General features: G+C 41.9%; 1 protein-coding gene across 10 annotated transcripts in view; it reads right to left on the bottom strand.

The window, feature by feature from the left end:
• TTLL5 (tubulin tyrosine ligase like 5) overlaps nt 1-13880 on the bottom strand; it is a 310875-nt gene that overhangs the window by 53595 nt on the left and 243400 nt on the right. For all 10 annotated transcript variants that reach the window (XM_081229115.1, XM_081229114.1, XM_081229113.1 and 7 more), the window contains one exon: nt 1551-1633. In XM_081229115.1, coding sequence (XP_081085241.1) covers nt 1551-1633 — 83 coding nt within the window. The remainder of the gene's footprint in view (nt 1-1550; nt 1634-13880) is intronic.

Raw genomic sequence — 13880 nt, 5'->3', positions numbered from 1 at the left:
TATACTCTTTTCATATTATTACCTGACTTGGGTGCAGTTATAGAGCCTTTCTCTGTCTACTGCTTCCTTGAAACCTCACAGTAAGCCTATGAGGTACATGAAATTATCCCCATAATACAGTCAAACTAAGCAGGCTCCTTAGCGATCTTGTAATCATTTTAAGGTGTATTACGTCTCACACACACACACACACACACACTCACACACACACACACACACCCTTGCACCTGCCCTTAAGCTCCTCGAAGGCTCCCTACTGCTCTCAAGAACAAGTTCCCTCCCCGGCTCACAGCCTGGCCTTGCTACCTCTGCAGCCTATTCTCTTGCCACTCCCGGCTCAGGCTCCAGTCCTCAGCACGAGGGCTCCCTGAACACAGCACCTTTTCACCACCCGCCCCCTTCCCTCAACTGGCCTTTGCCCACATTGTTCCCTCTTCCTGGAACTCCTTCCACCCCACACTTTCTCCCAGCTGACCTGTCTACAGTCAAACCCCAGCTTAGATGCTTCTTCCTCTAGGAAGTCCTCTCCAATCCCTAAAGAGCCGGGGCCAGGTTGGCCCTTGGGTTCAAATACTGCTCCACCATTCACTAGCTGTGAGAGTTGAGATAACGTTTCATAATCTGTCTGTGTCTTTATTTCTTCAGCCGTAAAACAAGGACTACAGCTCCTATGTTATATGCATGTTTTGTGAACAAATGTAAAGCATTCAGAAGTGTGCCTGACACACAGCGATAATCAGCCAAGGCTGTCTATTGTTATTCTCTGCATCCCCAGCGCCAGATATCCGTCCCCACCCCACACAGCAGGCTCCCGCTGACCTCCCTCTCTCCGAGACTCTAGGTTCCCTGACAGCAGGGACTGTCTAGTTCACCCTTTACGCACCCCAGTGCCCAGGATGTTACTTTCTCCAAGGAGGTGCTCAAAAATAAACACTTGTTGAGTTGAATCCAAGTGGATTTGCTTTCAATCTTCTGATTACCTATTAGTGTATTTTTATGAATTATTACTCACAGAAAACTATCCCTGGACCAATGCTGCCTGACTTCTATGTTGAGAGGCTTGAGGTCCTCAGCAACTACCTGGCAACAGACTATGACATTAGCATGACAGGATGCAGATTAGACCACAGCTCCAGCTCTGCAAGCATGGATCGTCTCCCATAGGCCCCTTGACTTTCTGAGCTTCTGCTTCCGCACGTGGAGGTGACAAAGTTATACCTCAAGGGGTTGTGGTGAGGATTTAGTGTGAGATACTACATGTGGAAATACCACAGAAACAGTAAAACACCCATCAAATACAGGCTTTTTACTAAATGTTGCAAATCTGATAACATTCTACCAGACGGGGAAATTTCGCCTACCCCACACTAGTTCTGGAAAACCATTTCATCCTAAAATGTCGTTGTCATTTGGAAGAAGACAGTAACCAAATGCCCACTTGCCAGTGCTCCAGAGGCCCGGATGCCTCGTTCTCTGAGCTGGAGCTCTCTTCAGAGGCAGGAGAGAACTTGCTGGCCCAGACCCTGCCCGCTGTCCCACCCGGAACTGACCTGTGGAGCTGGTGACGGGCACAAAGGCTGCAGAGTTAAGGCTGCTCTGGAGTCCGTCCAGCTGCCCTTCTGTGGAGGACGCTCTGAAACACAAGCAGCTTGGTTAGACCTGCAGACAGAAAGGTGAGGTCAACTGCAGCCCTGCAGTGGCTCTGCCTCTTGCTTTTGGTGTTGCCACTCATCCCCTTTCTTCTTTCAAGTAAATGTCGTCTTATCAGAAAGAACTTCTACGACCAACCTATCCCCTACTTCTGAAATGTTACATATTTTAAGATGTATTGTCCATCTCTCCCCACTGGAACACAGCTTCAAGAAAGCACGGGCTTTGATCACTACTGTGTCCCCAGTGCCTAAGCATTCAACAAATACTTACTGAATGAATACATTAAGTTCCTGGTATTGACTTGGATAAATCATAAGTAAAGACATTAAAAAAAAAGTTTCATGTAGAGCAGTGATTCTCAACTGGGGGAGGGAGGGGGGCAGATTTTGCTCCCTCCCCCCACCCTCCCACAGGGGACACTTGGTGATGTTGAGATATCTGTGGTTGCCACAACTGCGGGGCCTATGGCATCCAGTGGGTAGAGGCCAGGAATGGTGCTAAGCCTTCCCTACGGGGCGCTAGAAAGTGCCCCAAAACAAAGAATATTCTGGTCCAAGGTGTCAACTGTGCTGAGGTTGAGAAGCCATATACAGAGGCACCTCCCCTTGTGCTACCTTTGACAAGAGATAGGACAGAGTATATTAGATTCTTCGGGCACAGGTTCCCCAGCCACTTGCCTTAGAAGTTCTATGACTGGCCTGATGCCCTACAGACCATGCCAGGTCTCCCTGTTATAGGCTCTTACAGCTTTGTCATTCTTTCATCGGATTTACAAAATTTATAGAACCGTGTAACTGGTTGCTTAATAGCAGTCATCCTTGCTAGAATGTGCGCTCCATGAAGACAGAGACTGCTTCAGTCTCATTCACTGTTGTATCCATAGCTCCTAATATTGCATTTTGCACATACTAGGTACTTAATAAATATTTTTTGAAGTAATCTCACCCACTGCCCCATTAATACACTTATTTGTTGGGCCCATCTACCTTGACTTTAGCTGACATGTAACAATTTTACCTGGGAGATTCAAGTTCTCATACTCAGTTCTTTATTTGTTGAGCAGCATCCAACCCAACCTTTAGTACCTTCGCCCAACACTATTTTTCCATTTACTCACTCAAGCAAAAAATACTTATTAAGCATTCCTGTGCTTGGTGCTAGTGAGGAGGTAGGCATTTGGCAAATCCATAAGAAACAAACCGTGTGATAAATGCTATGGAGAAAAAGCACAAGGTGTTATGAGAGAATGAAACAGGGAACCTGATTTAGATGGTGAGGAGAAAGGGAGTTCCCTGGTGGCCTAGTGGTTAGGATTCAGGCTTTTACCGCCGTGGCCCAGGATCAATCCCTCCTGGGTCGGGGAACAGAGATCCCCCAAGTCACGCTGCACGGCCAAAAGAAAAAACCTCTTCAAAAAATAAATAAATAGGGCTTCCCTGGTGGCGCAGTGCCTAAGAATCCATCTGCCAACGCAAGGGCAGGTTCGAGCCCTGGTCCAGGAAGATCCCACATGCCGCAGAGCAACTAAGCCTGTGCGTCACAACTACTGAGCCTGCACTCTAGAGCTCCCATGCCACAACTACTGAGCCCGCATGCCACAACTACTGAAGCCCGCGTGTCTAGAGCCCGTGCTCCGCAACAAGAGAAGCCACCACAATGAGAAGCCCACACACCGCAATGAAGAGTAGCCCTCGCTCGCCACAACTAGAGAAAGCCCGCACGCAGCCAAAAATAAATAAATAAAAATTTTTAAATAAATAAATAAATGAAATTTTAACTAACTAAATAAAAACCATTAGTTGTGTACATGGTGAGGAGAGTGGTCAAGAATGGCCTTTCTGAGGAAATCGTGCTTCAGGCATGTCATGAAGTCTGGAGAAGCAGGCATTAGCCAAGAGCTGGGAACAGGAAAGAGCCTTTCACGGAGAAGAAATGTCCATATAATGATTCTGAGGCAGAAAGGGGCTTAGAATGTCGTAGGAGCCTTTAAAGACCAGTAAAGTGTGCGCGTGTGTGGTGGTTAATCAGGCAGTGTTTGCCAAAGATCCCTGACGGGAATCACCTGGGCTCGCTTTTCAATCACACAGTTTTCCAGGCCCTTCACTTGGAGATTCTGATTCAGTGGTCTGGGATAGGCCTTGAGAACTCAGGCTTTTTTTAGCTCCCCAGGTGCCCAGGTGATTCATATCACCAGAGAAGTCAGGGAAACACTGACTGGTGAGTAGAGGAAGGTGGGGTGGGAAGTGCTAGGAGAGGCTTAGGTGCCGAGGTGGTCCCTACACCCCTGATGGAGATGTGCCACTTGAGAACACACCCCAGCAGCGATGCAAGGATCACACTGTCTTACAGCCCTTCCCCTCTAGCGAGCCTCGATCTGGGCACTGCCCACTCCTTTCCACTTTTGCTTTGAGGACAGGGGAACCACAGAGGCAAAAAGGAGAGAAAGGAGAAGAGGGCTTCTTCCCTTTTCCCAAGCCTCAGCCTTGGAGAGCTACATCTGGAACGCTTATGCAATTTATTTAAGCCCCTTATGGACCCCAAAAAACCATCCAAAGCATCTGTAGGCCGATACTTGCGCTTCCAGGTCCAAGTGAAAAAGGAAAAGTTCTGGAGGGCCTAGGATGGGCTCTTTCCTTTATAAAAGTTAAAAAACCCAAAGGCCCATTCACTTGTGTTAGGAGCAGCTAAGGCAAGAAAACTTACGGGGCTGATCTCAGTGTCCTGGAGGAAGCCCTAGCGTTAGCAGTAAAAAGGGAAGCAGGCAGGTGAAATTTTGGAGGCAGTAGAATATGGGCAGGGAACAGAAAGCTTCCGGAGGCATGAGAAGAGTCCCTGGGGGTTTTTAGAGCTAGTGACTTCTTTCTCCTCCCCTCTCTGGAATTCCTCTCCCACCCTTCACCTTTTTAGGCTTCCTCCTGTTCCTCACCCAAGATCTCCTGCCCCTGTGTCCCCTCTGTACCCAGTTCTACTCACTCTTCCATCCTCCTCCCTCCAGCAACTCCCACCACAGGCCTCAGGAGCCATTGCTGATTCCAACTTTGAACATTTCGAACGGTCCTACTGTTTCTCGCACGAGGTCCCCTTCTCCCCAGTGGAGGAGAAATGTGTCCACAGACATCCAAGTGGAAACTCAGAGTAAATTTTTCCATAGAGACACTGGTACACAAAATGGTTTGGGTTTATGTTATTACAACTTTAGGCACGTCATGGGTAAATATGCTTTTGCTGTGATAACATCATTTCCTTGGGAAAATATGTTCCAACTTCTGGACAAACCACTCCGAAATGAGAACTTTTAAAACATCGCTTGTCTAGAGCCTGTATGTTAATTTGCACTTGGTGATCTGCTTCTGCAATGATTCTTTGCTGCTTTCCTGAAAGTACTTGTGTTTTAGGAAGTATTTACATAGAAAGGTATGTATATGTCCCCTTGGTTGTTTCTTTCTTTCTTTTTTAAACAATATTTATTTATTTATTTATTTATTTATTTATTTATTTTTTTGCTGTGTTGGGTCTGTTGCTATGTGCTGGCTTTCTCTAGTTGTGGTGAGCGGGGGCCACTCTTCCTTGTGGTGTGTGGGCTTCTCATTGTGGTGGCTTCTCTTGTTGCGGAGTACGGGCTCTAGGCACGTGGGCTTCAGTAGTTGTGGCTCATGAGCTCTAGAGCGCAGGCTCAGTAGTTGCGGTGCACGGCCTTAGTTGCTCCGCTGCATGTGGGATCTTCCAGGACCAGGGATTGATCCCGTGTCCCCTGCATTGGCAGGCGGATTCTTAACCACTGCACCACCAGGGAAGTCCCCCCCCCTTGGTTGTTTCTAAGTCTGTTACTGGGCTTTAACGTTAAGGTAACAGGACCTACGTCAGAGGGTTGTTGAGGATTAAATAAGATGGTGGATGTAAAGCACATCCTAGTACAGTGTTGGGTTTTACATTAAGGGTGAAATAAACATTAACTATTACTAGTATTGTTATTTTTACTTAGGAATATTGACAACCTTTGCATTCACTATAAGCCTATCTACATTAAAAATATTAAGTTGCGTGACTCATTGATTCTAATTCAGTATGGATTATTGGTGCTAAACTGTAGAAGAATGACCACAGATATTCAGAACTTACAACTTAACAGTGATTTGCTACTGAAGTCAAAGGTAATTATTGGCAACCTACCAGTCAGAAATCAAAATCAGTCAGAATTACTCTTAAACTCCCTTTGGAAGACAGATCTCATTTGAGATTGACAAGCTGTCTCTTAATAAAGCTAATACACATCTTTTTCCCCTGTCAGCATCAGAATTAATCACTGTTTCTTCAACCGTGCACTAAATGAAGTAGCTGTCTTGTCATATAGAATATGCGTCTTTAAGCATGAGAATTACACATAGTACAGTGGGATGCTCTTCCTATAAGAGAAGAATGCATCTCCCATCTTGTCCTGAGGGCAATATCAAGTAGAATCAGCCACTATCGAAATTGTACTTTCTCTTTCTCTCTGAATAGCTGAATGTGCAAAGTTAAATGTGTGTTGGATGCAGCTACATTACCTGTGGTGTTCTAGTCACAGTACAAATGGAATACAAAGAGGTGGTTAAAGATGAATTCAGAAAAATGAGTTTAAAAGTATACAGGGACTTCCCTGGTGATCCAGTGGGTAAGACTCCCCGCTCCCAATGCAGTGGGCCTGGGTTCGATCCCTGGTCGGGGAACTAGGTCCCACGTGCATGCCACAACTAAGAGTCCACATGCCACAACTAAGAGCCTGCAAGCCACAACTAGGACCTGGAGCAGCCAAAATAAATTAAAAAAAAAAAAAGTTCAAGAGTTTTGTGGTGAGAAATACTGAAAAGATGGGACGAGAAAGGTGCCGTTAACTTTATATCACACAAAAGTTAGAGTTCAAACCAAGAAGAGTGCTAGGTATGACTATCTGATCCTGTAGTTTTCCTTAATTGTTATTCTCGAAAATGGTGCAAGTTCTAGGAGACGGAAAAGAGATGTAGTCAAAGGTTGAGTGTTAGAGGCTTACTACAATCTCAGCTGTGGTAAAGGGCTTAGTTCAGACCCTTCTCTGCAGGTGAACTGTCTCTAATTATCAAAAGCTGCTGAAGGTCAGGATTCCTGATTGACGGAGCCACTTAAAAACTGAAATAAGATATGTGGCCATATATGGCGGCAATGAAGAATTAGAAGAACTCCATTAACAGTGACATCTCCATGAAGGCAGGAACTCTCCTTGGGACATGTTCATAGCTAGTACCTAAAGAGTTTCCTTAAAAATTAAATATATACTTCCTAACCCAGAATTCAATTCACTTGCTCCATTTCTCTCTACTCCTCTTGCCTCTTCCATTTTCCTGCAGCCCAAGAAAGATCCTGATATGGGCATTGAGGGGAAACAGCTCTTCTGGGCCTTTCTAAGAAGTTGTTCAATAATACGTTACAAACAAATCCTATCTCTGTAAGTGGAAATATTGTCTTTAATAAATATTGCATTTATTATTTTGAAAGACTTCTTGTAGTGCAAGTCTCTACTTAGGGAATACAAGCTGATCAAATGGCTGGCTAGCAGCTCCACTGGCATCAAGACCACACCATGCAGCAGGCCTATATAACATGCCATCACCAAGGAGGGTTATAGTGAGTAAAACCCCCATTATCCATTTTGCTGGTAAGGGTGATGTGTCTTTTCATGGGTCTGTATTTCCTTTATTTGTGGTTTCCTCCCCACACCCCACCCCAGGCCATTATTTTAATCAGGGGAAGCTTTCCTGAAAGTGATATTCTTTCTTTAAGATCTGTTTTGTTCATTACTTCACAAGGTTGACTGTGGTCTGGTGCTATATTTCAAGGCTTTCCACATCTCTAACACAGAGGTACTAGTTTTCTATTTCACTGGTTTAGTGAAAGTCTATCTTGGATTCATGTCACCACATCAGGGATGACCATTCTGTAGAAGGAAGGACCCACAAAAGGAAAATGCTCAAGACTCTACAGAAAGAGTAGAACGAGAAATGCTGATCTTGTCAGGGTGTGGCAAGTGGCCACGGTGGCATCTGTGAAGGTCTTGAAAAGAAAAACCCTCAAACTTGATCATTTTTATAAAATACCGGTGACAATCAACCACTTTTCAATTCTCAAAGGACAGAGGAAATCCTAAGATGCAAGTTAGGTTAAAGAACTGAATTCCAAAAAAAAGACTTTGACTTTTCTTAGCGAACATTTACTCGCAGATTAAATATCTTATAATTTTCCTTACAACATATCTACGTGCACACAAGTGTTTGTGTAATGCTGTCCAGGGAGTACATATGCATTTCACAAACAGAAGCTAACATGCTACTCCTTAGCAAATAACAATTAGAACATTGTTAATGTGGGTCTGGTTCCAAAACCAACTTAAGAAACACTTAGTGAAGTCAACTTGTGTGCAGTAGTGGTGCACAGGGCTCATTTTATAAACATACTACACATTATCTAATCCATCATATTTCCTGTTACATTCCTTTTTATCCCTAATATTATTTATGTGGGACTTTCTCTTTTTCTTATTTATTAGTCATTGCAGAGGTAAGCCTCGCTATTGTCTGCTGTCAATTTCATTCATTCCTGCACCAAGTGTTTAATGAACACCTAACATGTGCCAGACACTGACTGAGGCACTGTTCTCTCATGTTCTCCCAGGTGCCAGGCTGTTCTAAGTGATTTCTATATTTTTATTATTTTATTTTTATTAATTTACTCTGTTGTTTCTTTTATAGCATTTCAAGTTAAATGATTAACTCACTGATTTTCAATCCTTCCTGACTTTGTAATACATGTATCTAAGATTACAAGTTTACTTTCGAGTACAGTTTTGGCTATCCCACAAATTTGATATGTCACACTTTCATAGCCATTCAGTTCTAAATGTTTTATGATTTTCATTGTGACTACCTCTTTAACAACTGAGTATTATATACTCTATTTAAAAAAATTTCAAACACATAGGCCTTAAAAAAAAGATCTTATTATTTCTAAATTAAGTATATTTATTATAGTTATAGAGTGTGATATTGATGTTTTGAAACGGGTGGAGCCTTCATTTGTGACACAGTATGTGCTGCAGTTTTATAAATATTCCACGTATACTTTAAAAGCATGTATATTATCCCTTTTGGGCCCAGGAGTCTGTGCATGGCTATTAATGTTTTCCTGTGAGTTGTGACTCATAAGGGGGTTGTAAAATCAATTTAGGGGACACAATCAGCATTTTAAACAGGATAGGAGCCCGCATCCGTACCCCTCCCTCCCCCTGGCCTGAGTGAGCCAGAGTCCCCTAATCAGCTGCTCCTTTAACCCCGTCCTGTCTGAGTGAAGAACAGATGCCCTCAGGCGACTTACACGCAGAGGTGGGGCCAAATCCAAAGCTGAACCCGGGAGCTGTGAGAACAAAGGACAGAAAGGGAAATCTCTCCCAGCAGCCTCAGGAGCAGCGGATTAAAGCTCCACAATCAACTTGATGTACCCTGCATCTGTGGAATACCTGAATAGACAACGAATCATCCCAAATTGAGGAGGTGGACTTTGGGAGCAAGATATATTATTTTTTCCCCTTTTGCTCTTTTTGTGAGTGTGTATGTGTATGCTTCTGTGTGAGATTTTGTCTGTATAGCTTTGCTTTCACCATTTGTCCTAGGGTTCTGTCTGTCCGTTTTTTTTTTTTTAACTTAAAAAATTTTTTTTCTTAAAAATTATTTTTTATTTTAATAACTTTATTTTACTTTACTTTATTTTATTTTATCCTCTTTCTTTCTTTATTTCTATTTTTTCTCCCTTTTATTCTGAGCCGTGTGGATGAAAGGCTCTTGGTGCTCCAGCCAGGAGTCAGTGCTGTGCCTCTGAGGTGGGAGAGCCAACTTCAGGACACTGGTCCACAAGAGACCTCTCAGCTCCACGTAGTATCAAACGGCGAAAATCTCCCAGAGATCTCCATCTCAACACCAACACCCAGCTTCACTCAACGACAAGCAAGCTACAGTGCTGGACACCCTATGCCAAACAACGAGCAAGACAGGAACACAGCCCCATCCATTACCAGAGAGGCTGCCTAAAATCATAAGGCCACAAACACCCCAAAACACACCACCAGACGAGGACCTGCCCAACAGAAAGACAAGATCCAGCCTCATCCACCAGAACACAGGCACTAGTCCCCTCCACCAGGAAGCCTACACAACCCACTGAACCAACCTTAGCCACTGGGGACAGACACCAAAAACAACGGGAACTACAAACCTGCAGCCTGCGAAAAGGAGACCCCAAACACAGTAAGTTAAGCAAAATGAGAAGACAGAAAAACACACAGCAGATGAAGGAGCAAGGTAAAAACCCACCAGACCTAATAAATGAAGACGAAATAGGCAGTCTACCTGAAAAAGAATTCAGAATAATGATAGTAAAGATGATCCAAAATCTTGGAAATAGAATGGACAAAATACAAGAAACGTTTAACAAGGACCTAGAAGAAGTAAAGAGCAAACAATGATGAACACCACAATAAATGAAATTAAAAATTCTCTAGAAGGGATCAATAGCAGAATAACTGAGGCAAAAGAACGGATAAGTGACCTGGAAGATAAAATAGTGGAAATAACTACTGCAGACCAGAATAAAGAAAAAAGAATGAAAAGAACGGAGGACAGTCTCAGAGACCTCTGGGACAACATTAAATGCACCAACATTCAAATTATAGGGGTCCCAGAAGAAGAAGAGAAAAAGAAAGGGACTGAGAAAATATCTGGAGAGATTATAGTTGAAAACTTCCCTAATATGGGAAAGGAAATAGTTAATCAAGTCCAGGAAGCACAGAGAGTCCCATACAGGATAAATCCAAGGAGAAACATGCCAAGACACATATTAATCAAACTATCAAAAATTAAATACAAAGAAAACATATTAAAAGCAGCAAGGGAAAAACAACAAATAACACACAAGGGAATCCCCATAAGGTTAACAGCTGATCTTTCAGCAGAAACTCTGCAAGCCAGAAGGGAGTGGCAGGACATATTTAAAGTGATGAAGCAGAAAAACCTACAACCAAGATTACTCTACCCAGCAAGGATCTCATTCAGATTTGATGGAGAAATTAAAAACTTTACAAACAAGCAAAAGCTAAGAGAATTCAGCACCAGCAAACCAGCTTTACAACAAATGCTAAAGGAACTTCTCTAGGCAGAAAACACAAAAGAAGGAAAAGACCTACAGTAACAAACCCAAAACAATTAATAAAATGGGAATAGGAACATACATATTGATAATTACCTTAAATGTAAATGGATTAAATGCTCCCACCAAAAGACACAGAATGGCTGAATGGATACAAAAACAAGACCCGTATACATGCTGTCTACAAGAGACCCACTTCAGACCTAGGGACACATACAGACGGAAAGTGAGGGGATGGAAAAAGATACTCCATGCAAATGGAAATCAAAAGAAAGCTGGAGTAGCAATTCTCATATCAGACAAAATAGACTTTAAAATAAAGACTACTAGAAGAGACAAAGAAGGACACTACATAATGACCAAGGGATCGATCTAAGAAGAGGATATAACAATTGTAAATATCTATGCACCCAACACAGGAGCACCTCAATACATAAGGCAAATACTAACAGCCATAAAAGGGGAAATCGACAGAAACACAATCATAGTAGGGGACTTTAACACCCCACTTTCACCAATGGACAGTTCATCCAAAATGAAAATAAATAAGGAAACACAAGCTTTAAATGATACATTAAACAAGATGCACTTAATTGATATTTATAGGACATTCCATCCAAAAACAACAGAATACACATTTTTCTCAAGTGCTCATGGAACATTCTCCAGGATAGATCATATCTTGGGTCACAAATCAAGCCTTGGTAAACTTAAGAAAATTAAAATCGTACCAAGTATCTTTTCCGACCACCATGCTACGAGACGAGATATCAATTACAGGAAAAGATCTGTAAAAAATACAAACACATGGAGGCTAAACAATACACTACTTAATAACAAAGTGACCACTGAAGAAATAAAAAAATACCTAGAAACAAATGACAATGGAGACACGACGACCCAAAACCTATGGGATGCAGCAAAAGCTGTTCTAAGAGGGAAGTTTATAGCAGTACAACCCTACCTTAAGAAACATGAAACATCCCCAAAACAACCTAACCTTGCACCTAAAGCAATTAGAGAAAGAAGAACAAAAAAACCCCCCCCAAAGTTAGCAGAAGGAAAGAAATCATAAAGATCAGATCAGAAATAAATGAAAAAGAAACGAAGGAAACGATAGCAAACATCAATAATACTAAAAGCTGGTTCTTTGAGAAGACAGACAAAATTGATAAACCGTTAGCCAGACTCAACAAGAAAAAAAGGGAGAAGACTCAAATCAATAGAATTAGAAATGAAAAAGGAGAGGTAACAACTGACACTGCAGAAATACAAAGGATCATGAGAAATTACTACAAGCTATGCCAATAAAATGGACAACCTGGAAGAAATGGACAAATTCTTAGAAATGCACAACCTGCCGAGACTGAACCAGGAAGAAATAGAAAATATGAACAGACCAATCACAAGCACTGAAATTGAAACTGTGATTAAATTTCTTCCAACAAACAAAAGCCCAGGACCAGATGGCTTCACAGGCGAATTCTATCAAACATGTAGAGAAGAGCTAACACCTATCCTTCTCAAACTCTTCCAAAATATAGCAGAGGGAGGAACACTCCCAAACTCATTCTACGAGGCCACCATCACCCTGATACCAAAACCAGACAAAGATGTCACAAAGAAAGAACAGTACAGGCCAACATCACTGATGAACATAGATGCAAAAATCCTCAACAAAATACTAGCAAACAGAATCCAACAGCACATTAAAAGGATCATACACCATGATCAAGTGGGGTTTATTCCAGGAATGCAAGGATTCCTCAATATACGCAAATCAATCAATGTGATATACCATATTAACAAATTGAAGGAGAAAAACCATATGATCATCTCATTAGATGCAGAGAAAGCTTTCTACAAAATTCAACACCCATTTATGATAAAAACCCTGCAGAAAGTAGGCATAGAGGGAACTTTCCTCAACATAATAAAGGCCATATATGACAAACCCACAGCCAACATTGTCCTCAGTGGTGAAAAACTGAAACCATTTCCACTAAGATCAGGAACAAGACAAGGTTGCCCACTCTCACCAGTATTATTCAACATAGTTTTGGAAGTTTTAGCCACAGCAATCAGAGAAGAAAAAGAAATAAAAGGAATCCAAATTGGAAAAGAAGAAGTAAAGCTGTCACTGTTTGCAGATGACAGGATACTATACATAGAGAATCCTAAAGATGCTACCAGAAAACTACTAGAGCTAATCAATGAATTTAGTAAAGTAGAAGGATACAAAATTAATGCACAGAAATCTCTGGCATTCCTATATACTAATGATGAAAAATCTGAAAGTGAAATTAAGAAAATGCTCCCATTTACCATTGCAACAAAAAGAATAAAATATCTAGGAATAAACCTATGTAAGGAGACAAAAGACCTGTATGCAGAAAATTATAAGACACTGATGAAAGGAATTAAAGATGATACAAATAGATGGAGAGATATACCATGTTCTTGGATTGGAAGAATCAACATTGTGAAAATGACTCTACTACCCAAAGCAATCTACAGATTCAGTGCAATCCTTATCAAACTACCACTGGCATTTTTCACAGAACTAGAGCAAAAAATTTCACAATTTGTATGGAAACACAAAAGACCCCGAATAGCCAAAGCAATCTTGAGAACAAAAAATGGAGCTGGAGGAATCAGGCTCCCTGACTTCATACTATACGACAAAGCTAGAGTAATCAAGACAGTATGGTACTGGCACAAAAACAGAAATACAGATCAATGGAACAGGATAGAAAGCCCAGAGATAAACCCATGCACATATGGTCACCTTATCTTTGATAAAGGAGGCAAGAATATACAGTGGAGAAAAGACAGCCTCTTCAATAAGTGGTGCTGGGAAAACTGGACATGTACATGTAAAAAGTATGCAATTGGAACACTCCCTAACACCATACACAAAAATAACTCAAAATGGATTAAAGACCTAAATGTAAGGCCAGACACTATAAAATTCTTGTAGGAAAACATAGGCAGAACACTCTATGACATAAATCACAGCAAGA

The sequence above is a fragment of the Mesoplodon bidens genome (assembly GCF_964165515.1).
Source record: "Mesoplodon bidens genome assembly, chromosome: 3".
Taxonomy (NCBI): Eukaryota; Metazoa; Chordata; class Mammalia; order Artiodactyla; family Ziphiidae; genus Mesoplodon; species Mesoplodon bidens.
Note: the sequence above shows the minus strand (reverse complement) of the source record. Positions and strands in the feature narration are given on the sequence as shown.